Below are 27,385 nucleotides of genomic sequence, written 5' to 3'. Positions count from 1 at the left end.
TTCTCTCTTATAAATCTATTCCGTTAGTACAAGAGACACCCCCCCCCCCCTCTCTCTCTCTCTCTGTTTTTCTCTCTCTCTGGGCTCTTTTTAATTATAAACTAATCTAGGGAGGTAATCACAGACAGCATGATCATTTACTCATGCATATATGCCATACTATGAAATGCAAGCAGTTTATTACTCTCTCTACTGCCTATTTACAGCCACCAGGAAGCATGGATGCAGCCGTAATGCTGTGCCAATTAGCCGTAAAAAAGAAACATTAGTGCACTGATTGGACATTGGAGAGAGGCGGGTTGGTGTGTGTGCTTCACGTGGTGTATATATATAGGTTAGAGGTCAGAGCAGCAAAAAAAAAAAAAGGTGTGGAGTCAGTTTATTTCTCTAGTCCTTTATTTTTGCCTTTTCGAAGGCTTTAAAAGGTGTTTTGTGGTTTTCATTTCATGCAGCCTTTGAACTTCATTGAGGATGTGATTGGTGCTGAGTGGCAGCCGTGCAGGATGGAGCTGGATCCTCAGACTGATGAGCGGTCTAATAGGCCTGTCTAATGTATCATCGATGGATTGACTGCTGTCTCGGAGGAGACGTTTCAGAGGGATTCCAGGAGATGAATTTCAGGGGGGGGGGGGGGGGGGGGCGCTTTGCTGCTGGGTGTAACCCAGGCTGAATATTGGCCAGTGGAAAGACGCCCTCTTCTTGTGCAGCCGGGATGTGCAGGGAGGATTTATTCCGAGAGGAATACAGACAAGCAGTTGCTTCACATGGTCGCAGCGTCTCTCTCTCTCTCTCTCTCTCTCTCTCTCTCTCTCTCTCTGTGTCTGTCTCTCTCTCTCTCTCTCTCTCTCTGTCTGTCTCTCTCTGTCTCTCCCCTCAGCCAATCTGTGCACAGTGACGCTGCGCAAAGGCTGGATCTAGTCTTCGCTTCATCATCATATTTAACACACCCACCCAGATTCGCACATGCTACAAGAAGTGCATTCTCCTCCTATCCCGCTTGTACTCTTGGAGGTTGCCTGTCCCCAGCGGGAGTATTCTCGGTCTCCTGTTACCTGTGCAGTGTATTCTGTTGGATCGCCTCGGGTGATTATTCGGGACTTGATGTGACAGAAATTACGCATTCCTGGATCGCTACTTTTTTTTATTTTCGGGGACTTTCCCGAAGAGCTTATAAGATGTGAAGAGCTTGCACTTTCCGTACTACATTTTTTTTTTTCTTTCCGGGACCGAAGTCCCAGCTGATCCACGGCCGCTCTTCCCCGCACAGGATCGAGGTTGCACGGTGAGACCGATGCGCGCCCTCGAACCTCTTGGACACGCACGTTTAACCCCCCTCTCGCCCATCGCAGCTGCTTTTGGATCATACTCGCTTGTCCTTTCTGAAATATTCGCTGGTCGGCAGGAGCGCGGCGGCGTGAAGACGATGTGGCTTGCGCAAATCCACCGTTGGTCTGAACCGACTCAACGTGTTTTACTTGGACGCTCGCGGATGATGTTGCGCTTTTGAAACCTTCCTGGACACCCCCCCCCCCCCCCTTCCCTCGCGCATAAAGCAGGACTCTGATGTTGAAAACAAAAACAAAGGCTGAACACTGAATTCTTTACTCAAGACGGCAAGTGAAGATGGGTCCTACGTGTTTAATGTGTATTTCATTAGATTGGCGTCTAGTCTGATCAACATCATCAGCGATGTAGTCAGCTTGTTCATCTGCGTGCTGATCATTTGCAGTAAATACTCACATCTGCTCAAACGGGAGACCATGAAGATGATCCTCCTGCGCAAATTCCGGGTTCTGATCCTCATGGTGTTCCTCATCGCGTGCTCCATGCACATCATGATAGACCTGCTGCCCAAGCTGGAGAGGCACGGCAACGGCGGCTGCTCGTGCTCGCACACGCCGAGCGAGGAGCCCAAGAGCTGGGGGAAGCAGGGCTGGCCTAACAAGCACACGCTGCGAATCCTCCAGGACTTCAGCAACGAGCCCAGCTCGAACGTGTCCTCCCACTCGCTGGAGAGGGTCCCGGCCGCGGCCGACAAAACGCAGGCTCTCCGGAGGCTCGAGCATCTCGGGCCACGCGGCGACCGGAAGAGACAGTTCCTGCAGGACGCCTCAGCGACCAAGAACATGCCGCTTAAGGGTTCAAGGTTGTCTGCTCTCTACGACCACCCCTTGTATAAAAGGTCCCTGCCGCCCCTGACAGACGAGGACACGCTGTTCAACGTCAACACGGACATCAGATTTGACCCCAAAGCGGCAGAGGATCAGGCATGGTAAAGCGTTTAGCTGGTGAAGTCCGATTTGAAAGCAAAATCAACTCTTAATGCAACAGAAGCTTTAGCTAAACGTTTTCTGATTTGATCACATGTAAAGGCTTTGAGTTTAGTTCTGTGCAATCACATTACCGTAACTCTGCATGTGCTGATGATGTGCTGTTGCGCAACACCTGTCACTGTTTACATGAGAACAATCTGCCAGTCCTCTGTCTCCTTCACCTTTTCCTCTGCTCTCCCCAGGAATAACGAAGGCACCACGGATGAGTTCAGCCCGACAGGGGAGCTGACGGCCGACTCCTACCCCAACTGGCTCCGCTTTCACATTGGGATTAATCGATACGAGATGTACTCCAGACACAACCCGGTCATCGACGCTCTCCTGAAGGACCTGGTCACCCAGAAGATCACCAGCGTCGGTGAGTCATAAGAAACAGAGGGGGGGGGGGGGGGCTGGACAGCAACAGCAGCCAGCAGGAGGGCTTCAGTGCACAGATGGAGGGTTAAAATTACACTTTTACTCTGAAGACACCAAGCCGATACTGCAGAGAACCGTTTTGTGAACATTGTTTTATCTTAATAGCATTGGCACATGCTGATAACTGATGTTACTGGGTTTGTCCCATGATGCTGGAAAGAAATGTGCTCCATTAGATCCTCCCTGGTATGAAGAAGCAAAAATAAAGCGTTCAGAAGATGCAGGAGATGTTTGATTGGTTTAATCAGGTGAACCCAAAACGCATGGTTGCCGTAGGTAAAAAATCATCTCCAACAAGTGGTTAACATATACAAAATGTAAAAAGACATCGCTTATATGAACAGACATGAGCTCTTACAAGGATTCAAACAGTGCGTTTTTTTTTTTCAAACTAAACAACAATTTGAATCGGCACTCTTTGGGAAAGGTTCCCGCCTAGTTGTGACTGTAATGACATCTCAGGACCAGTCATAACACCCGGAGAGGAAAAAAAGAGCACTCTGGTTTTTATCTATACATTTTCGTCAGGGGTAACGACCCAAATGGTACACAAAATAGCCCAAATGATCACAAGCCGTGTACGCGCCACACAAGTTTTACCCGCCCAATTGGGTGGGAAACAGAGTGTCGTTCTAACAGGAAACCAAAGTGGAGTGTGTAACGGGGGTCCACTGGTTAAGAGTGAGAGGAGGTTCTGCTGAGTAAAGAACAACCATGCTCCTCGTTGCCACAAGCACTGACAACATGAACACACTCCATAAGTATGCACAAAGGTGGAAGTCAGGCTGTCGTATGACGGAGCTGAACATGCTCGGCCCGCTCACTCCTCCTGCCTGACAAAGGGAATAATTAAACGCCGCCGCCACCTCTCATGCATCCCCACAGAACACCTGGTCTCGCTGCAAATCCTGTATCTGCACATCACAGGTTCGATTCCAATCGAACGCTGTGGCTTTTTATTTGATTGACAGGTGCACGGTGGATCTATCCTTCTGCAGAAGGCCAACAAAAGGCCCGCGCTGCAAGTGCACGTAGATACCTAACGGAGGCGATGATTCACGCTGGAGCAGTTATTTGGAATCTATTTCTACTTTTTTCTTTCTTTTTCGGGAGATTGTCTTCTTTCCTTTTTTTGGCTCAGTCCAGCTCTCACATTCCAAGAGTGCGTGTCGACTCAAGGTCGCCCATCTTGCGCTCGCTGTGAAAAGTGATTGCAGATTTCAGGTTCATCTGCCAATAACAAAACCGTTTCTGGCCTTTTAGCAAACGATTAAATGCTTATCTGGGAGTAGGATTAGCTGTTCGAACCAGCATCCCTGTCTGGTCACTTTCGGAAGCATTCCTTCCTTTCTTTCCGGTCTTTCTACTCAAGATGTCCTCTTGATTTTCTTTGTCTTTGCTTTCTGTCTCATGAGCTGGGTGGATAGAGGAAGCAGTTCTCAGCGTCTGTGGCCAGCTAAATACATGGTGGCTCAGTAATTACAGAGCCTCAACACAGGCCAACAGCAGAATACCAACAGCAGCCAATAGCAGTTGCATATTATCTAAACTCGAGGATAGTGCTCGCATGTGTTGTGCACCGTAACCCCTTTTTGAGCAACTTTCATCAATGAGGGGACGCATGCATTGGCATAAGCAGCAGATATGATAAAAGTAATTTATATGAGACCAAAAAAAAAGACTGAGGTTAACATTTTTCCCAACATGAAGTCTCTTTAAAAACGTGGTTTGTTTACTGTGAGTGGAGGACGAAGTGAAACATTATAATTTGCATGGTCCCTGTATGCAGTTCCCGTCAATTACAGTTAAGAATATTTTAAAATGCCTCCAAACATCCACAGGGACGCTCTTCAGCAGGTGAGGTCAGACGGATATTGATTCTTTCACTTGTAATTTTGTTCTCTTTCAACATTTTTCTTGTTCTCATGATTCCCATATGTAAACAATAAATGAGGTCATTGATTGTGAAGGCTGTCCTTTGGCAAAAGACCACCGAAACACTTCTCCCCGAATCGATCAGCTGAAGAAAGAACCGGGAACGGTGGCTGCTCTGCTCCCCCCCCCCCCCCTTTTTTTTTTTTTCTCCTTTTTTGTGTGTGCAAATTTCGCTGTATTTCAGCCGTGAATAATCCTCGCCCCAGCCCGGTCCCACGAGTGCCTTTTAGAATGCATTATCATGTGCAAAAAGGGAGAAAACATGAAGGATAGAAGGATGAATAGGAGCACAAAAGAGACGGAGAGAGATAGAGATGGACCCTCCAGAGAATACACAGAGAGAGTAAACAGCGGAGGAACAGAGCATCGGCGAGCACTGGCTGTCCTTCACCCCCTCACTCTCCCTTCCCATCAAACAAACATTGTGACATCAGCACTCTTTTTTTATTTTTTATTTTTTTTTATTTTTTAAGAGCGCAGGCACACTCACAAAGACTCGAGACACAAACGCATGGCTACGCACACGCTGTGTACGAGCTCGCATGCACATCGGTGTGCTTTGCCAACATGGCGGATGAAGCTTCAGGCTTCAGGTGTACAATGACATGTCTCCTAAGTGGAAATTAAATCAATGTCAGTAAATATTACATTACGATTAACATGACAACATAGCGCTATTGTGTCATGTGGATATGGACTTTTGGTTTGTCTCTTATCTCTTGAGCTTTATTTATTTCCTTCTACTGGTCAACACAATTCTGGTTGCTTTATATGCAGAATGTCTGCGCTTGTTACTTCATTTAGAGGAAGTTCTGGAGCCTCGTTACCGTGCTTAGCATGCTTAACTTGTTCTTTTCGCATTTTCCCCACCATGCTTCATTTGTATTTTTGATTGACAGTTGCCAGTAAACAGTAGAAATGTTGAACATGGACAGCTTTTTAACAAATACAGGGTCACAATAGCAATTCTCCATCTATTAGACAGAATTACGCACATTTCACTTGTCTCAGCTTGTCAAACGTAAGGATTTGCAGGTTCACTCCGTTAGATATTATTTTATTTTCAACTTTTAAGATTTTGGACAGCTGGTTGGACAAAGCAGACAACGTAAAACATGTCTTTGGGTTTTGAGATTATGTGCTGAAAATAATACAGTGACTTTTATTCAGTCATTCATTATGACGTTGGACAATCGGCAGCCTTTTCAATTAGCTTTCAAGTTTGGCTAGTCAGAATTTTGAAAATCTGCTAGACTAACGAGCTAACACCTAATAAATTGGCCATTTATTTTGTGTGTATTTAAAACTAAATTGTCAAATTACAAACTGTAAGCCCACTACTACAGCTCATTTCTTTGGTCTATAACTAATACCAAACCTTACGTTACAACAAATATCCATAGTGGCATTAATGTATTGCTAACGGCAGTGTTGTCTGTTTCACTTCAACAGCAATGAAGTCTGGAGGCACTCAGCTCAAGCTCATCATGACCTTCCAGAACTACGGCCAGGCTCTCTTTAAACCCATGAAGTAAGTGTTGTATGTGTTTTTTAAAGTTCCTTCGAGCTCCACCGTTCCTCTGGTTGAACTGCCCTCTCTCATCTGTCCTCCTCTGCCAGTGTCAGGTCCCCCTCTCTATAAGAAAAAGCAATCTCTTTCATATCATGCTAAAGCTCGAGTGCATTTCAGCATAAAACACCAGCGATGCAGCTTTCTAGCTCCAACGACTTCCTTTTTTCGCATCCCACCACCCACTCACTCTCTCCACACAGCATCAATCTCATTTCCTCATTCTCGTCTCTGGCTATATCAAATTGCTTTCATTTCAGCACAACCTTGATATTCGACTGAAGGCCGACATCGTTCCGCTGTGTCCGAGCCAAGCGTTGACGAGGCATTTCCCCCCACGGGGCTTTCAGGTGACACGGCACATCCTTTAGTGGCCATGCTGGAGGTCCTCAGCCCTCAGGCAATGCTGGCTGTGTCTGATCATTACCAATCAAACTAGTCAGCCAAATGCGATTTCTCTGAAGTCCCATATTGGAAAAATACCACTGTGTGTTCGTTGAAGGTAGTATTTCAGTTTTGGCTTAGCACCCACAGGCAGCAGCCTCTCAGGTATCACTCTTGCTCACCCTGGGGGCGACATATTTGTCATTATTTTTTCGCAGCTCTCTGTAACAGTGCCAGACGTAATTTCTGTGAGCTTTGTGATCCGACACCTATGTTCCTTCCCTCATCTCCTTCTGAATCCTATTCTAGTAGTGATATGAGAACATCCAAGCAGTGAACTACAGCTTATCATTAATGTCTCTCACAAAGAGGGGAAGAGGAGCGAAAGCTACACTTTCTTTTATACCTAAGCTTACCCCGGCACACCCTGTAATACACCTTGGCTCGACTTAAGTCTACCAAGTCGTAAAAACTGCCCCACTGGTAGATACTATGTTGTTTTTGATTAATTCACATATCCTTTATCCACTCTGTCATATTTAGACGATAACACATCCCAAGAGAAATGCTCTTTGCTCCTAATCCCTCCTCGATGGGTGGATTTAAATGTCACCCGTCCTTTGTTATGGTGATTATAATTTAATTGTCGGTTAATGGTTTTCTACATAAGAATGTTGTCTGGCCCCTGAATGTCAGCGTGGAGAGCGGGGTTAAGCCTGTGGATGAGAGGTAGCGAGGTTTTTCCGTGGGAGGAGAAGCTATTCAGAGACTGTTGTAATTACGGCTTCAATTGTACCGCACTAAGTCAGGACAGACGCAACAGGCCTGAAATCATCCTGACAGGTCGGTAAAGAGGAGTGATGAGAGTGAGGCGAGAGGAGGGAAGGGGTGGGACGCGAGAGGAGGAGTGCGGGGCGGAAGAGAAGCGAGGTGGAGGGGTCAAGGGCTCGAGAAGATGGGAGGGTAAGGAGGAGAGACGTGGGCAGAGATTGTCGTCGATACGTGCGCAGAGTCAAAATCCACAGATTATCTCTGTGCGCTGCCCTGAATCTCAACCCAGACAGAAATGTGAAATGACATTTTCAGAGAAAAGCACGGGGTGATGGGGTTGGATGTAAATCTGTTGCTTGACAGTTGTGGTTGTCAAAGCCGCCGTGATGTTTGATAATCCTGAATAACGGCAAGAGTGTGTGTGTGTGTGTGTGTGTGTGGGGGTTCATTCCTTTCTGCTTGAATGCTCTTGACTTTAACAAAATAGGCCAACCAATACTGACGTGTGTGTGTGTGTGTGTGTGTGCGCGTGCACGTGCATGCTCATTTGGACTGCAATCAAGGTCTTGACAGATTGGCGGTGTCATTCCCGCTACAATTTCCCTCACACATGCACACACGCCAACATTCACACACACACACACGCGCGCACGAGCGCGCACACATCCACTTAACACCCAACCTCATCTCCTAGTTCCCAAATCTGCTGGTGTGTTTCCACATGGTGCATCAAAGAGACAGAGGCTGAGAGATCAAAGGCTTCTCCGGCTGTGCTCTTCTGCTCGGCTCCTCTCAACTCTAATGGAAATGTGTGCCAGGCAGCGAGGGCGGGCGGGCGGGCGGGCATGCACACGGTGTCTGGGTAACGATCGACCCTCAAACCATCCATATCTGTGGAAACCTGCTCTCTCTCTCTCTGTTTATCGTATTCTCCATCACCCCCCCCCCCCCCCCCCCTTCTTTCACTTATACTCTGTTTGTTTTTCTCTCTCGCTCATTCTTTAATGAATGGCACAGAAGAAGAAATCCATTTACAGGGTTGCTGTATCGATCCTTTTTTTTTTGTCTTTTTGCCTCAAAGAGAGAGAGAGAATGATCACATGCTATGGCCAGTGCCTCGGTTTTGTGGTGGCGGGGGCTCCTCTGTATGTAACGGTCCAGTGACAACACCCCTCAGCATGATTTCCCGATTTGGTTGAGTCAGCTTCCACTGTATTGAGACACCACAAGATGGCTTAGAGTACCTGTACACTATGATGTAACACAGATGAATCAGCCCACTGAGCTGCTGTCTGCGGTCCCGTTTTCCAGACATGGAATAGCCTCTCTCTTAACTGGTCTAATCTGACTCGAGGCTTGTTTTGCGATGTTTGTTAAGACCACAGGTCTTGCGAGATCACAGAGGCTTTGAGGGGAGGCACTCAAAACCCCAGCTGATGCCCAGCCCTGTGTTGCTTAAGTAGACCGTTGAAAACATCACGGTTGTGCTCTCGGTCACAACAGCGGCAGTGTAACCTGACTGAAACTGAGTCTGATGACCAAGCTCATTTATCATTTTCGTCATCCTCTGCGTCCTGTTATGCCTGTGGGCAGGACTGAAATAACCCTGAATTTGTGGGATTTCCATAATTCCTGCTTCTCTTCCTGTAAACAAACACTTAGCGCTGTCAGGATGGGAGACTCTACCGTGTGGCTAAAAAACATGTCGATTTTTGACATAACCCCTCAAATTATACAGCACGGAGGCCGTTGGCTGACGAGACGCAGGGCCTTCACATGACTTCACACAAAAATGCACATTGATGCTTTGCTAGAACAACAACAAAATAGTTGCAATTGTGCTCAAGAGAGCTTTTTGGTTCAGCTAGTGTTTTTCAAGTTGAATATGCAAGAATATTGCTGTTAAATTAAGTGGTTTGCTGGAACAAATATACTCAATATAAAAATTATAATAAAGAAAAAACATTATCAAAACAGCGTTTAGGTTAACCTAGCAAATGCAAGTATAATGAAACTAGTCTTTGTGCTTACAGTTTTCAACCAAGTGGAAATTCATTTCTGTATTATTTACACCAAACAACAATGATGATAGAGAAGTGACAATCTCACCTAAATATTTAACACGTTGAATGTGTTGCTGTCCATAGCTACTGTAAGTAAAGATGCAGTTTGTTATTTAGAATGTCGTCTGCATACATTCAGAATATTACCCCCTGGACTGTTGGGTTGTACTAAATAAAAAGAGCCTAATATAATATATCTAATATAACCTTGAGGGACACCAATTCTTGTACAGCGTGTTTAATTCTTGTGTGTCGAGTAGTGTTCCCAGCTGGTCCCCCCCCCCCCCCCCCCCCCCCCCCCCCCGACAACCTCCACCAATCACAGGGTTAGGGAAACTGCTATGTTGCTTGACAGGTGAAGCTCCCAAAAAAAAAAAAAAAAAAGTACACCACAGACTCGCTGCTGCTCGTGAGGCTTAACATCGCTGCGGGTGCACAATCATAGCTTTTATTCTCTCTGCTTTTTGATTGACCGTACTGTCCCGCTCGATCATAACTCGCATTCTCTAACTCGATGCTACGTTGCCAAAAGGGTCACCAATTACCACCATTTGTTTTGTCTGCAGCTTTGAGAAAATTGCTCGAGCTGAAGACACAACTGGCAGCCCATTCGGTGGGAACAAAAATGTTGCTCTTTGAAAAGGTACAGCCCCTTTGGGAAGACCGCTCCAGTGCAAAACATTTTGTACCTTTTTTTTTTAAAAAGCTTACCTTCAAGTTCAAATAATACTAATACACAAACTGTGCCTTTTGCTGTCAGACATGTCTCTGCACTTTTCAGTGCAATGAAAATGTGTGCATGTACAGGAATACCTTAAGGTCCACCAGGAACCTTTGTTACGTACCGAAATAGACCTGCGCCGTACGGTGCGTTTGAGTCCCAGCTGTAGCCTTGTATACTTTGAACCCGAGTGTGGGTAGAGAACACAGACGGGGTTTGATATTCTTCGTCTCTTTGTGTCTGCCCGTCATTATAGCTTCGTGCTGGTGTGAACTGGGGAAACAATGATTGTAATATTTCCAGTGAAAATAGTCTTGGCGCGCACACAGCCCATTAGATGATGAGCGCAGATGATCAACGAAGGAAGGCGGGTAGAAGAACCCATGATTGATATAATGATGGTCTTCCGTTCCTTCTCGCTTCCACTTAATTGTATCGCTTGTCAATCAGCCGACTGTTGGCTCAGCCGCACACAAATCAATCCGAGTATTCCTAGAAGAGATAGCGGGCTCTTTCCGCTGCTCCTCCCCGCTGAGCAATCTATATCTGTGCCGAGTCGGGTCCATGAGTAATTTTTGATTGACACGACGGGGAGACAAGAGAGGGGAGCAACATAATGTCACCTTGTTTGTGTCAATAACGTATCGACGGCAGCACAAGTGACACGGCCTGGAGGAAATGTCTGTGTTGAATAAGAGAAATAAACGGGGGAAGTGGCTACGTAGAAGAGTTGGATGTTGTATCATCGAGCTGCATCAGACGTGGCAGATTGAGGTGAGATTTTTCTGAAAATGGGGAGGGCGTGTCTCAACGAAACCCCTTATTATCCTCGCTTTAAGCTGCCAAGATTCATTCACAAACAAGGAAAAGACTGAGCGGCCGATGAAAGACGGGACAGACGGGACAATCTAGCTATTGTTCCCGTGTGGTGCTGAACAAAAGGATGTCAAACAAACGGACCCCTCTGTGGACTGACCTCCGTTCTTTTGCCCCTCACTCTTTGTATACATTTTGTCAGTGCGGTTGTTTGTTTGTCGGCAGTGTGTGCATGTGCGCCTGTCTGCTGCGTGATATTCTATTCACAAGGTCTTCTGTGCCTGTGCTTTGACTTTGAGTCGGGAAATGAAGGGATGAAGCGCCTCAGGACAAGTCATTCAGAGCACAGATGATGAGTGCAGCTCTGTTTGGAAAGAGAGGAAATTCACAGTAGCGCAGTGGCAACGCCAGAGCTGGGGGGGGGGGGGGGGGGCGGGGGGGTAGAAAGTACCATGTTAACCCCCAAACTGCTGGCTCGCATATCTGCAAACGGTGCAACTCACACTTCTGCAGCTGGATTGAAGCGTGACGTAAAGCATTACGCACAAGACTAATTGGATATATGCAGCACATATAGTAATGAAAACCCTCTCCGCTTGTGGCATTCAATAGTTGGCACATCCACGAGGAGCCACTGAGAATGTGTTTGCATGCATTACACGCTTTTAATTCAAGCAAAGGATGTAACTGTTACAAGCGTTTTTTATTCACTCTCAAATTACAATCACAATTTGTCTTCACAAATAAACAAATCATATTTTGTTCCCAGCTCAGAATATGAGTCTACCTAGACTGTAAATGCAATTAGGCGTGCTCATGATCTTAAACAGTGCACTCGGGGATAATGAATAATAGCAGAATGTTGTAATCGCCCGTAAACGCACTGGCTGACCTCAGGATCTAAAATTACAACCACTGTGTGTGTGTGATGTGTTATTTTGCAGCACTTAGGGCTTTGCACTGCTCTCTGCTTAATGATTTGACTTTATATTTGACTATAATTGTTTCACCAGGGTATTATTTGTGCTCAAGCGAAATTGTCGAAGGAACAGAGAAATAATGTGTTAAAGTGCTCGGTTAAAAAAAATACACACACGCTAGTTATCACATGTGCTTTCGGAGTGCAGCATAGGATCAAATGGAGCCCCGAGGCTCAGTTATCTGACCTCCTACTGTCTTCCCTGCAGAGACTGTAACACACTGCAGGCCATCGTGTGTGTGTGTGTGTGTGTGTGTGTGTGTGTGTGTGTGTGTGTGTGTGTGTGTGTGTGTGTGTGTGTGTGTGTGTGTGTGTGTGTGTGTGTGTGTGTGTGTGTGTGTGTGTGTGTGTGTGTGTGTGTGTGTGTGTGTGTGTGTGTGTGTGTGTGTGTGTGTGTGAGAGAGTGAGAGTGAGAGAGCTTGAGGAAAAGTGATGAAGCAAAAATGGTAACATCCCCCCTCATGCTACGGAGCCTTAGATATGTAGTTATAATTAGCTTCACTGACACTGGATACCAGGCCTAATGTAACTGTCCGTGGTGAACTGGTGAAAAGAGCAGAATCGCTGCATAGAGCAGAGCATCATTGCTAGAAGATGCTAAAATGACTTGCTTGTCAGAAAAGTTAGAAAAATAGATTTGAATTCGTGAGACAAGTTAGAGTTTAGACCAAGCTGCCATTGTGCCAGATTCACAAAGTTAGAAATGTGCTGTCAAATGAACCTGCTCATTTCTATTTCTATTCACTTAAGTTTTGGTAGAAAGTAGCACAGCTGAAACCATCGATATCGGAACATGGCAGAGCCGGAGGGCATTGATGTAAACTGTGTTACTCAGTGGCCTGGTTCCCATGAATCATTGCTTTTTATTCAAGGCCCCAAACGGGGTTGGGAACCTTCTCTTTAAAGATAGAAACCTGTTTAGTGGGTGAAATGAATGTGTTCCATTGGTCAAATAGTGACCAACGGAAAGACTCATCGCTGGCTAACCAAACTATAATAAACTGTCTCTCTATGCGGGGAACATCATTTAAATAACCTCCCTCTAGCTTTCTATGTGGAATTGATTCAATGTTCTGATGTAAAAGTGGTTGAGGACCTATTTACCAAGCAGCTGTGAAATACCCTGTGATGAAAATTAAAGAGTAAACTTGCCCACTCTGATATTAATCTCTTAATATGGGGCTGAAGTTACCATGGTAATGGACAATAAGCAGTGCAGACCTATTGCCGACCGTACTATACAACAACATGCTGTGAGCACGCAATAACAGATGCTTATCCAAGTAATCTACGGTCTAGTAGGGCGGGGGGGGTAGTAATCTGTTAATGCAGTGTTGGCGTTCTGCCATCTACAGTAATCATCCATCAGGATTTATGTATAATATAGATATTATTAAATAACGTCAGAGACGGTGCCAGTTTTAATCAGTGTAGCTGATTAGCACGATCGTTTAGTTTGACGTGTCGGTTGGATGCTCTACCACTCCCTTTCTTCTATTTATTTTATAAAAACATCAGCATTCAGTCTTCCCAAGACTTCCTCACTCTGGACCGCTGCAATTGAGATCTCAGTGACTGTGTGTGTGTGTGTGTGTGTGTGTGTGTGTGTGTGTGTCACTGTTTTACAGCCACTTCTGATGATTTTTGACCTACAAACGGTCTCCGTATTTATACTGTAGGCTAGTTGTAGGAGACAAAAAGTGGTCAAATTTCTTTGTCTTTTTGTGCTGATCTGTACACCCGTGTGTGTGTGTGTGTGTTTGTGTGCACATGAGCGCTACTCGGCAGCGATACTGTTGTGGCAACTTTCACGTGTCCCTCGCTCAGGCCTTCCAGGAGCAGAAATGTCTTGACGATATTATCAGTCAACTGCCCCCTTCAGGTAAATGTTATCAGCTCTAATGGCGTGCTGAAGGAACGATAACGCAGCGTTGCAGCCAGCAGAAATGACAAGCCAGCATCCAATCTGCATATCAAAGCCTCGGCTAAATTCCTCTGCTGTGTGTGTGTGTGTGTGTGTGTGTGTGTGTGTGTGTGTGTGCGCTCAAGCTTGTTTGTGTGTGCCAGACGCGCGCACACACAGGCATGCATTTGAAAGGCTGTGCTGCCATTTCTCCGCAGTCTCAGTTCCCGGCCCCTCACAATCGCGGTTCATCCTTGATAAACTCATTCATTGTTTCTTAGAAATAATAATACAAAAAAAACAAACAATGAAGCTTAATTATTCAGAAAATCTGATCCGGCCCTGTGTTTCTGTGGGAACGCAGGCCTTTATAACATCTGTCATCTTGTCTCTTTGCTTTTGAAGGGGCTGTCACTCAAAGGCGGGCTTTACTCTCTGTCTGAACACAGTACACCTCAACAGCTGATGTGACGATCGCGGCAGACATTTATTCATCTAGCCTGGGCCCGGCCCTCTGCGCCGCCATTCTGACTGAGGACCAGATGCTGAAAGCAGAGGCACAGAGGGTGTTTCATGGCTGGAAAATGAGCCTTTACACTATATGTCTTCGCAGGCACTACACTACATATGTATTTCTTTTTCTTATTGAATACTTGAGTTAAGTGGAAACATCGTCCACTTTAGCTCATGTTACAAACTGAGTATTCATGAGGCTAAAATGAACCTCATTGTTGTTCTATAGCTTAAGATTTGTCTGATCAACATAAGCTGCGTTTTTGGGGGTCAATCTTTGTTGACTTTTGTACATTTTAGCGTTTAATTCATTTAGTCTCATGATAACAAGCAAACCAAGACTTTCCTAACAAAAGTCACAACTGGCTCGTTCACTGGAGTTTTGGAAACCTGTCATCTCACAAAGGCTTGAGATTTTTGGCAGCCGGATCTAAATAAATCTAACTCGAGTCCTTTTTAACTTTACCCAAGAACCACAGACTCATTTACTTTCTCTGCTAAAGAACATTTGAAGGAATAAATGAGCGTGAAGATCAGTCCTGACTGCGGTTTGTTTTGCCCGACTATCAAATGTCAAATTCTGTCTTCGGGTAGCATTCAAACCCGGGTTGTTTCCTGCAGTTGGCTCGGATACATTTTCGCGTCTAAGAAACGGCACCACGCTCGTCTCGCAAGAAGCGGTTTTCGCCTCGGTTCGGTTATTTGAGCCGGAATGTTCCAGCCAAAGAAACTTGTAAACGCTCCCAGACTTTGATGAAAACGCTCCAAATGTGAACTTGTGAAAGTCGCTCGTCTAATTAAATACTGAGATAGAATGTACTTTGATTCAGCAGTTAAAGAGAGAGGCTCTGAAATAGGGATGTCACAATACCAGAAATTCTTTACTCAATATTTGGATACCCAATTCAATACCACGGTAAAAAACAAAACAATAAATCCCATGTACTTAACCATATACTCCTTTATTACCCTTTGCATGCTGGTTTTTGTGCGTTTCTTATTAATCCGTGACGGGATTAATCGCCCCCAGGACGACGGGACACCGTTAGTCTGGAGCCCTGATCCGCAGTACCTACGGTTACTGTATTAAAAAACTGGTGCTTTCACTTTTCTTGATTTGAGAGCTGCGATGGCCCGGAGAAACAGCTGTGCTCTGCGGTTCATAGCAAACACACAGTGTCTGTTATCCTGCCACAGGGCGAGACAGCTCTAGTTTTAAAGAAGTATCCAGCGTTTTATGGGGCGGTGCAGCTTCAGTCTGGTTGTGCAAAGCTTCTCTTGTGATCTTCCTCCTTACATTCTGTCTTCACCTTCACCAGCTATTAAAGCTTCTCGTCTCTTTGCACCGTCCCGCTGGCAAAAAGTGATCCCTTTTTATAAGCTGTAGTTAGTGTCAGGGAAAACACCTTAGGGGGGGGGATGATTAGACTGTAATGAAGCAGGAGGTAAAATACCATGTTCACCCGTCGCTCTCTAACATTCCTGATTGTCAGCTTTAATTATAGCACCACGAGGTCTTTGGGGCGTCCTGTTTTTTTACTGCGTTTATCTCATTTCTTCAACTCACCCTCCACCTCTCCCTCTCGGCAAATGGACACTTGGTCTAATTAGGCTTTCTCTCCCTGCTCCCCTGGTATTATGAGGGCATGTTGTGATACGTCATTAGCAAACAGCAGAGCGACGACTAAGGTTACGGTGGGAAAGAGGTGGTGTGTGAACCACAGCTGTCAGCGCTCTGGCTATAGTATAGATGCGGATTAAACAACATCTGTTCCACACCGCTGCATACTGTATGAGCCTGATTAAAGTAGAAAGCTCTGCTCTTACAATTCAATATCTGCATATCGCCCCCGAGCTTCGCCACTGACGTCCTCTTCAGAGGAAAAGAAGGAGATTGGCTCGTCAAAACAAGTGATGCAACCAACCTGAGATGGGAAGATTAAAACGCCACCCGTAGCGACCAAGTCCCAACATGAATGGCTTGCCTCACTTGAAGCGGGATGGAAAAGGTTGCATGTACCGGTCGGTCTCTGCTCAAACACCTCTGGTTGTCGTAGAGATGAGCAATCATTTAAAAGCAATGACAGCATGTCATTAGTTTCCCTTGCTGGGATGTGCGGCTTAAGTGGCTCAGTAAAGTACTCAGACTGAGTTGAGTATTTTTTATCTTTTATTAGCACACTTTAATTTTAACTGTGTATAACAGTTTTGTTTCATTACAGTTTATTCGTGCTTTATTGGCAGGAGATGCAAATGTACTCATTGCTGAAACAAACAGAGAAAATAGCAGATTATATAATGACTCAAATAGGAACCGTTATATAATGAGTCAGAAATAACCAGAAACACATTATTTTCTCATCATTTACCAAACAATCTAATTACTAAAGAACAAATCTTTTTTTTCTCTTTGTGAATGACTTGTTTGTCTGAAATTTAAGATTATTGCGAAGATATTTGAATGTGTGCAGACTGAAAGCAGTTTTAATTCATGTTATTAGCCAATCGAGGTCAATGCAACACAACATTGTATGTTATTGTATTTGCATATAGGGCTAACATTTTTGAAAATAGTGGCATGTTTACACAACCAGCAGACAAGGAGCAACATTATTATTCATTTTGAGTTTTGTTTTAAATTTCAACCACAAATTGCTGCAAAATCTGCACCTAAAATAGCACTTTGAATACTCCTTAGCTAGGCTAACTAGCTAGCCTATAACATAGGATGGCTAGCCTGCAGCCAAACAGCCATCAGCAACTGACACTACCTTAAACCTGCAATAAAAATAACTTTTAAAGTTGCCTGTTTCTTCGTATCCAGCAGGTACGAAGCAACATAACCATCCATTTGGAGTCGTGTGTCTGGCTACCTGATCCATGTTAGTCCAATATTCGCTCTCCTCTCGGCTCTCTTTTAGTTCCCACCACCTCCTGAGGGAAATACACGCCTGTTTAGCTGCTAAATGCTCCACTGTGCCCCCTAGCTAGTTGTCTGCAGGTAGTGAACAGTGGGTCTTTCAGAGCTTACAGACCTTTCTTCATTCAAAGACTAGAACTGAATTTGAAATGAAGAGTCCGAAAGCATGATCATTTTCTCATCACTAAGATATTGCCCAATCAAAGACGTTTTTTTAATAACAATTTCAATGAGAGCATCAAGTTTCTTACAAAAACGACGGTGCGATTATTTGAATATTGGGAGTGTTTTGCCTCGATACCGTCTCCCCGGTCCGACAGATTATTAATGTCAGTGGGGTGTGGATAAAGAAAGGATAAAGAAAAGACCATATGGTCGGGCTCACCAAAGGATTATGATTTGTTGTTGTTCGCAAAAAAAAAAGAGAGCGAGAGAGGAAAAGTGACATCGGCATTGTTAGGCACAGCGAGGAGAAAGCAGCTTGGCAAAATGGCACGGATTAGTGTGCTGCGAGAGCTTTCCTACCAACTGTGATGCTGTGCTGTGTGTTCAGTTAACTCAATGCAGCGTTGGTGTGGGGGGAGGGGGGGCAGCTATGGTGTTTGTCCAGCGCTTATTCAAATATGAGCTTTGGAGCCTCAGTTCTTGTCCAAGCACGAGCTAGCTTCAGAGGGGGCGTGGCTGTCTCATCATTCAAAGTAATGATCCGGGAAAATCACAGCCCAGCGTCTGGAACAGGGCGGGGCTTTCACCTTTTAATTCCACACGTCCTCCCCGAAAGGAACAACTCAAGCAGGCGGGCCCACTTAAACATGCAGCATGCACCAGATCCACAACACTCCCGCTCCTAAATATAGTGTGAGAGTACAACTCGTAATTTATTAGTCAGTCTGAAGAGGGGCTTTCACGTCTGTCACGCCGTGTAAGGAAACATTAAAAGCAGTTAGTTTGAGCTCTCAGGCAATATTCACTTGGTTATTCTGCAGCGCAGTAATGGTAGAGCTGCAGATAAGTGCAAGAGACTTAAGAAATATTTTTTTTGTTTGCCATGTATTTTTTTTTATTCCCTGAATTAAATGTGCATGGAGTTGTGATGGTGTGTACGTCATTAGTAAGTGCTGCGAGATGCAACTAGAACTAAGTTTGCGTCTCGATGGTCGGTCGGCTTCAGCAATTTTCTCCCTCTTTACCCGCAATTTTTTTGTTTGCTGAAGTAGAAGACATACGGAGTTGCGTACCACTGAGCTTTCTGTTTGGAGACGTGAAAAAATGTCTCTCACGATTTCTCAAGTCATATCTTATAAACAGACTTGGGGGGAGGGGGGCGTGATCACACTCTCATTGGCTCATTTACTCAGCACCTTTCATCTTCCTTTGCGTCTCATCCTCATTCTCTTTCGCTGTTTCCTTTCCTCATTCCCCTCTCTGCTTCTTTTCTAACCCTCCCAAGGCCAGTTCCCTGTTGTTGTTTTTTCACTCTGTCCCTCTTTCTCTCCCCGTCACTCCTTTTCACCATCACTCCTTCGTCCTCCAGCCACACCTCGCCGTCTCTGGTCATGGGAGAATAGAAAAAGCGAGAGGAGAGAGCGCTGCTCTCGCTGTCCCCAGCGACGCCATATGAAACGAGCGATTCTGCTGGGAGAAACCGGCTCATTGTACGCTGCCCCTTTAGTCCTCTCCTGTGAGTTTCTTTCCTCTACTTACTCTCGCAGCCCTCCATGGAAAATCTGAATCTGTTGTTTATTGTCCCCCCCCCCCCCCCTCTCTCAAAGCTCGCTTTTTCCCTGCTCATAAAGCCTCCCAGACGGTCCTTTATAAATGCTTAACAAGGTCAGTTTTGTATTGTACTTTCCAGCAGCCACCATCCGTTCGGCTTCCTCTCGTATTTGTGAGGTTATAGCGGTGGTGCAATAAAAAACGGGGGTTGTTTTCCTCCGAGGTTGGAGGAGTAAGAAGCGGCCGTTCCCTTGGTTTACTGGGGACTCATGGTGCCAGTGAGATCTGATAAAGTTGGTTGCTTGTATGTTTTGGCGTTAAACCTCCTGGATACCTTCCTCATTCCATCCGATTTGTTCCCTCTCCCACTTGTAGTTTATCTCTATCTCTATCCATCTCGCTCTGTTTTTTTCCCCCTGAATATTTCTGCAGCAGCCTCCCCGTCATCCCTCTGCGCCCTTGCCATACTCGACCCATGGCTCCCGGGTTTCCCTATGTGTATTTATAGTGTATTTATAGGCGCCGAGCTCTGTTTTCTATCTGCTTATCAACAGCCACCATGTGCCCCACCCACTAATTTACCAGACACAGCCCTTAGATTTCAGGACACCACAGGCCCTGGCTGCAGTCACTCACAGCTCACCAGACCTCGATGCCGGTCCTCCTCCTTTTCTCATTCGCTGCTTTTTTACTTTTAAGTGTTCCCAAATCCCTTGATTTGTGTCCTGCTGAGAGACATTGTTTTTTTTCTTTTCTTCCACCACCCATCTTTGATTATTTCTTCCTTTTACCATCTCTCTCGCTCCGCTAACCCCGCCTCTCAGGGTTTCTTTGTCGTCAGTCGGTGCTCTGAGACTCGCTGCCCCTCAGCGGTTCTCTCCAGAAACGACAGTCGAATACTTGAACGCTCCTCTCCTCCGTTCTTGTCGTGTGTGTGTATTACTTTAGCTGTGAGGCGTGAACTCTGATCCGCAGAGATCTGCGTGTCATAAATCAGACATGCTAGTCACCTACCGGTTGCGTGTTGCCAAATCACATCAGTGCACATTTTTACACAATCTGTTGTTCCTGCTTTTGCAGTAACATGTGAGGCCAGTGGTGGAGACACACAGAAGAAACACAAGTTGGGTCCTGTTCCGGCGGCATGCCACAGCCTTCTTAGCCGGGCGGCAAACTGTGTAATTCGACTAATTGTCTCAGCAATAAATTTCAATCCAGACATGAAAGAATTTTGAGGGGAGGGAGGTGACATTACTAATTACTCACGTTTGCAGCCCATGTTCAGAGGGCCGGGACAAGATGCATGTTTCATGCCAGAGACTGGCGCAGCGGTGGATGTCGGGTGATTTGAAGCCAGGGTTGATTTAAAGGAAAACTCACAAGTTCAGGCGAAGTTAAATGAAATTGTGCACGGCAACCACATGATAAAAAAGAAAAGAAAATGCACCTCGGTAGTTTGACTCTGAGACAGAAAGAGGGCGAGAAGAGATGGAGACGACGTGGGAGGCAGACGGGATGAAGCGCTGCCGAATGGCAGAATGAGCCACTTCAACTGGATTTAATGGGACGTTGCTAACGGATGTATGAATGGTTTATCTTCCCATGTCCAATTCATCTCCTCTCCGTCTTCATTGTCTGTTCTGAATGAGCCGAGGTGCTACAGGTGAATAAGGGGGGGAAATCCTTTCATCCCCTCCTCATGACATTTATATAAATCGTGGTACCCATAATCAGGTTAGTGAATTTTTCATTAAAATGCAGCAGTTATTTTCTTGTGTTTGAAAACAAAAATCAATCCATGTTAATTGCGGCCGGTGTTGACCATCTGTAGATCAATTACTCTGCCCGTGTTGCCTTGAAGTCTTGAAGAAAACTTGTTTTTCTCGCTCGTTTCCCGAGTTAAAAGAAACGGAGTAAACCCTCGATTAATTGAAGTAAATAGGGACCGTGTTTACGACGGTTCCAGAGGAGATCCATGTGTTTGGGAAGTGCTGAGCATACGGCTGGATAAGTGAGATTTGGCTCATTCTGCACCAGTTGTGAGAAAGTGTGTAAACGGATGTTTCGCTGTTGTTAAACACGGCCCCCATTTACTTCAACTCAACAAGACTTTTTTTGTTTGATTTACAAATGGTGATTTTGTGGGTGAAGAATTCCTTTAAACCAGTGGTTCCCAAACCTTTTCTGTCGAGCCCCACCCACCCCAAATGGGTCGTACCTTCTTTGTTTTGAATTAATTGCATTATAATATATAAATGCTATAACATATTCGTTTTTCTTTCTGAAATAAGTACATATCACTTCACTTTTCCACAAAACAAATAGCAATAATAAAATCAATTTCCAAAAAGATTGAACTTTCGTGCTTTCAGACATATTAATTGCATTACATTCTTGAATATATTTTCAAGTAAAATGTAAGTTAGGAACAGTGCAACAGCTTACATTTCCCCATTTAACAGGTTTTTCAAACTGAATTAGTGTGCAAGAAACTAAAGAATCCTACATATAGAATAATGAACAAAGACAAGATGTGCAAGTTCCTCAGTGCTTTCTCTGCATAGATCACATTCATATGCACATTCCTATTACAGGCACATTCCTATTACTACATGAAAATAGCTTTCTGACATATTCATTTGTAAATAAAATGAATTCAATTTCTTTTAAGTGCAAACAACGTATATATTTCCCCACATTTAACAGCAGGTTCTCTCAAACAAGAAGATAACACATCCAGCAATGATTGCTGTGGATTCACTTTGTTCTGATTGCTTTCAATAAAAGCTTTTTGTGACGTACAAGAGCGCCACAATGTAGTTCACCCAACTCTTAGGTTCTTTAAAACTGAATAATAAACAAGATGTGCATGGATCATATTCTTTAAAAAAAATCATATTCCTATTCATAGGTACATTCCTCTTCCTATATCGATCAGTGACTGGTGTGAATGATCGGGGGCGGTGGGTTTCCAAGTGTCTTTTCAATGTAGTGGGCTTCATACTGTCTGCCGGCAGTATTTTAGGACGCACAACACACTGGGGACTCTCTTCTTGGCCGACCACAGTGCTTGTAAAGCCCAGGGACAGATACGCCTCCTTATATTTTCTTGCTTTTAAGTAGTTGTGGTTTTACTTGGAGGTACGTGGACTAACTGTCAACTAGTGAGCATTAGAGAACCAAAGAAGATGAATGCCTCTGAAAAGTTCAAGTTTATGATAGGCTTATCTCTGCTGCAGCCACATAGCATGGACTGTTATATATCTGAACCTGGGCTTCCACATGAATAAACAGCCATGGTCTAAGATGGGCCGCTGCTTTAAACACTACTGACTTGAGGTCATGGTGATTAAAAGAGATCCCCTTTTGTCTCTAAATTACCACTCTTAACAAATCACTACTCTTACCATCCAAAATCTGTGTTTTTTTTTTGTTTTTTTTGTTCTTCCTTTGAAGTCCCAAGCCTCAGAAAATGAGGAAAATCCATTAGCTGTGAGGTTTTAGCCGTCTTGCCCCCTCCACTGCTGTACTTCAGTGGAGTGGAAGCCTAGTCCTGCCCTGTGGGCCTGTGCGGCAAGGGCAGAGGAAATGGCCAGGCATTAATGGCAGCTTTGATTACTCTCCTGTCACTAATGTAGCCAACATGAAAGACAAGAAGAGGAGAGGGATGACTTCAGCCCCCAATCAGAGGCAATCTGATGGCATCTACATGCAGCCGGGGCCATTTGCAGCACGAAGAGTGGCTCTGGGGGGGGCACACGGGCATCATCCAATCACCACATACCTCCAATCACACACACACACACACACACCCTCTCATCCTTATATCTGGATAATGGTTGGTTACTAGGGAGGTTACAGGATCTCCACTCTCATCTCTGTCCTTCCTCCACCCTCTGAAGTCAGAAGGGTTGCTGATCTGTTGTTGAAGCAGCAGAGATTCACGGCATGAAGCTGCAGCTGGTTGTAGACACAGCTTCTAACACAACCTGCTCTAAGACATTGTGTTCAGTCCGGGTGTGTTTGATTTTGTGTGTGTGTGCAGTGTGTGTGTGTGCAGTGTGTGTGTGTGTGTGTGTGTGTATTCTCACTGTTGAAAGAGCTTCCACTGCGCACCTGTGTTCATGTGCGTAGTGTAAACAAGACAAGACGCATGGTATCTATGGAGAGCGGAGTGCCTTGTGGAAATATAATATTTGACTTTAGGAGTAAAGTTGCTGCTTTTTGCATCCTTTTTTAAAATGTGAGGATTTCGGGGCCATAGTTTACAAAGTCTTCAGCTTGGCTGATATGCACCAATAATGCACTTTAGGCATAAGAGACTAATTAGTCCAGGTGAACCAAAATAGTAACACTGGCCTATAAGCAAAAAAGCCAAACATTTGATAGTTCCAAGTTCTTCAATGTGAGATTTTCTTGATCTTGCACTGTGGTAAATTAAATATCATCTTTGCGGCACATTTCATGACATCACCTTGGGCTCTGGGATATTGTGTTGGGCATTTTTCATGATTTTCACTGTTTTATAGACCAAAGTATCAAGCAAATAATTGAGAAAATAATCGTAAGTCACAGCCACGTTAATGAATAAAAACAAAAGGTGTATTTTGGATTAGAGTTATTTTCTGTGTTTCATTCAGCGATGTCGTTTATTAGCTCAACAGCTGTGGTGTTTTGGCGGTGCCTGCTGAGGTTCATCTCAGCCAACGAGATTAGCTCTGCCTTCCTTTAAATGTTTGGATAACCAAATTTCCAATTTGCCATGTGCATGTCCCCAGGTGTGTCATATAAAACCTCATCATGTGCTCAAAGTGCAGACATGTTGTTATCCGCCCAGTTCACAATGGGAGCCTGTGCCCAGTGGAGCCGTTTGTGTGTCATAAGCTCAGCATGGCAGCCTGTAATGCCTGCACATAACAACATAGAGCTGCATATAAACTACAGAGTTGCTTTTTTTTTTACAACTGAAAAGTCTATTTAAAGGAAATTACTACATTTAAGCACAAATAGTTTCACTCTATTCATTTCGGAAAAAGAAAATCTATAATAGAATATTTAGAGATTGCACTCGTCTTGATATGTGCGTGACGATATTCCCATCTTATCTGTTGCAAATTAGGGCTGCAGTGGAGAAGAACACGCTGTCCCTTCTTATTGAGGTGCTGTAAAATTGCCTCATTTGCACAAATTATTGACGCTGGCAGAGAAATCTTCTCAGCGCGCAGGATTGATGAATGACGAGTCGAGAGCAGAAATGCAGAGCTGTCTGCTAAATGGCAGCAAGCGAGCGGTTTGTAGAGAGGAAGCTGAACTCGGCAGAGATGTCCCGACCTGCTGTGAAGAGAAGTTTTGTGGCAAAATTTCGATCATAACACTTACGTTTCTTAATTTGAAAGTTTTTATGATTGGCTTTCTTTATCAATGTTTTAAATCAAAACACGTGTAAGAAACAGACATTATGTAACATACACGCGGCCTGTAAATGCATTTAAAATGACCGTAGGCACTTTCTGACAACGATGATTCTAATTGTTGTCATAGTGTGAGACAGCACCCTGGTGCAGTGTAAACTATTAAACCACACTGTGTCACGCTGCTGAGCTGATTGACCCCGGGGTGAGGTTCTGTGCTGTGTACAAGCGTTGATCGGCCATGTGCAGCTGTTTGCAGACAGTCAGACTGTTCTGGCCACACACACACACACACACACACACACACGCACACAGCAGCATGAAGATGTGAGTGTGGAAGACAGCTGGTAGCATGTGTGTCTGTGAAAATTTGAAATTTTCCACCTGCTCACTCGGCGTCAAACCTCACTGGAAACAGCATTTCCTGCCGTTTGCATTTCTCCCTCTCCTCTTGTCTTGCATGCTCCCCAGTCACAGATGTGCATGTGACTCCCCTGGGTGCTCTTACTCTCTGCCTGGGAGTCCATTTAGTGTCCGCTATGGCCTTATTGCCTTGAAGTCTGCACAATGTCTACAACATATGTCCGCGAGACCGCCGCCTCCACTAAAAAGAAATCCGCTCTCAACAGAAACATCGCTGCCATTCTCTCTCCCCTTTTCATTGCTCCCTGATAATTCTATTAGCGCGTCCTATTCAGGAACGGCCCGATAAGTCGGCGGCGCGATGGAGAGGTTCTTCTGGGGGTTAGCATGGAGCTGGCCTGTGTGATGTTTCAGAGAGCCGGGGCTTTGTTCTCAGTGGTGTAGCCTCTAGCTGCCGCTGGCACAGAAAAGCCGCAGTCTTTCAGCTCGGAGAGACGCTTGATGGGCTTAGAAAAGGCCGTGGGTCTCTGCTGGGTACGTCGGATGGCACGACATAACATCTTGTGTGTCTGTCACTAAAATGCATACATATGAATTAGCAACCCTATAGACATATTTGCCAATGCAAAAGCACATCCATACATCTGCACACAGTTAATCACACCGACTCATCTGTGCTGCTTCAGGGAGTATGTGCACGTGCATGGACGTGCTTTAACGTGCGCGCGTGACATTAAGATGTATGAAACGGAGGGCCATGAACGGTTTCTGGCATGGAGATATTCTGACTTGGTTGTCATTGATGTTTTCCGCTTAGATTAAGAAAATTAATCTCACCACCGCCCTGTGTGTCATGAAAGCGTGATGGTGTGTGCACAGTCAGGGGCTCCACCCTTCGCTCCCATGATGCAATGCGATGATGAACCCACCCTGTTCAGGCAACTACTCCTACGAGTCTTCCGTGGTTGTAGCAGGACAGGCCTGAAGCTTGAGGGAACGACGGATTGAATGAAAGGAGGAGGCCGAAGCAGGTACAATGGAAGGAGAAAAGTAATGACAACACATTACACAAAACACAGCTTCATTAAAAAACCATTGTGTGTCTCGTCACAAGCACAGATTATAAAACGTGTATTCTAAAGAGCTCATTCTGCTCCTCCCCTTTCCTGCCTCCTCGCACGAGTGTTGCTGTTGCTTTCCCGCTTATGTTTCTTCCTCCTGGCCTCTCCTTCCTGCATTGCGTCCGTCAGGATGGAAGCGCGCTAACGCCAGGCCTTCTCGGTAATGCCTCCTAATAAATCCATTGCACGCTGCGAGAGCAAAGGGGGCGGATGAGGAGATTAAGGGAAAGGGAGAAGAGGAGCTGCGACAAGGAGGAGGGCGGGCATGAATAATGGAAAGCGCCGGGACTCACGCCGTCCCATCAGGCCCAGCGACACCCCGGTATCCTCCTGTGCTGTTTTGGTTACCGGCAGATGAGGGCTGCGTGTGCAGAGGGAGCGGGAGATGGAAGAATGACCTGAGAAGTGAGCGGATGGATGTGCGCTACGTGCTTTGAGTGCTAAAGGCAGGAGCTGAGGAGGGCAGAGCAGCTGATAATTAGCAGTAATTGTTGTTCATAGAGGGGAGAAAAAGGTAATTGCTTTGGGTTTCATCTCGGGCACCTCTCCGTTTATGTTGGAGAGTTTCTCCTGTTCTCTGCTGTGTTTGCTTTGTACTATTTTGATGTTGTATTTCATGTGATCACAGCACCATAGAAGAAGTTGGTGTCAAAGTAAGTATTTGATCATTTTTGGACTGCCCGTAACCTTTATTTTCGTCATCGCCTCCAATCTGGTGGTCATCTTCTCGATTAATCGATTAATATGTCATCAAAAAAATCTCCCTCACAATTCTCTTTAACTCAAGGTGATGCCATTAAATGTTTTGTTTTGTTTGAACAGCAGTCCAAAACCTAAATATATTCAGTTTAATGTATTATAAGTCAAACAAGCGCAACAAATTCGCACATTTAAGAAGCTGGAACCATCAAAATGACTCAGTTGCTGATTGTTTTTCTGTCGATCGACAGACAATAAAACATGGAGCTGAAACAATGTATCGATTAGTCAGTCATTTAGCTTTTCATTCATTATAAAGTAGTTTCTCTGGTACATTAGATAGGGCAGTATAAGTGGTGGCTAGATCCAATAGTAGTGATGTGAAAATGAAACCTGTAGAGCCCCCCCCCCTACAAACATACTGTGCTCAGTCTGCAAAAAGATGTTCTCTCTTAATTCTTTTGGCCAGATTTCCCCCATGCTGTGGCAGTTGGCTAGAAAAAATGACATGTAAAATGTTAAGCCAGTCCTCATCCCGCCTTATAATTCTTCAATGCCTGTTTTAACCACCATCACAGAGATGCGCCAACCTCCAGGTTTAGTCACAAATGGACTAATAATGTGAGGGAGAGAGGGAGAGAGGGAGGGAGAGGGAGAAAGAGAGAGGTGAAATGCAGAATAAAAGCGAGAGAACGAACAGCCATGACAGAGCTGACCTGTATGTAGTTGCATCGAGGCCGGTCCCAAACG

At 45.0% G+C, this 27,385-nt stretch overlaps 1 protein-coding gene across 1 annotated transcript in view; it reads left to right on the top strand.

Moving 5' to 3' along the window:
- The first annotated feature begins 1,020 nt into the window (after positions 1-1,020).
- The window catches only part of fam20cb (FAM20C golgi associated secretory pathway kinase b), a 44,635-nt gene continuing 18,270 nt past the window's right edge, over positions 1,021-27,385 (top strand). The window contains exons 1-3 of the mRNA XM_076092890.1: positions 1,021-2,272; positions 2,516-2,691; positions 6,138-6,216. Coding sequence (XP_075949005.1) covers positions 1,761-2,272; positions 2,516-2,691; positions 6,138-6,216 — 767 coding nt within the window. The 5' untranslated portion in view covers positions 1,021-1,760. The remainder of the gene's footprint in view (positions 2,273-2,515; positions 2,692-6,137; positions 6,217-27,385) is intronic.

The sequence above is a fragment of the Anarhichas minor genome, unplaced genomic scaffold (assembly GCF_050575085.1).
Source record: "Anarhichas minor isolate MPS153535 unplaced genomic scaffold, ASM5057508v1 ptg000017l, whole genome shotgun sequence".
NCBI lineage: Eukaryota > Metazoa > Chordata > Actinopteri > Perciformes > Anarhichadidae > Anarhichas > Anarhichas minor.
The sequence above is the reverse complement of the archived record's forward strand: the minus strand, read 5'-3'. Positions and strand labels throughout refer to the sequence as shown.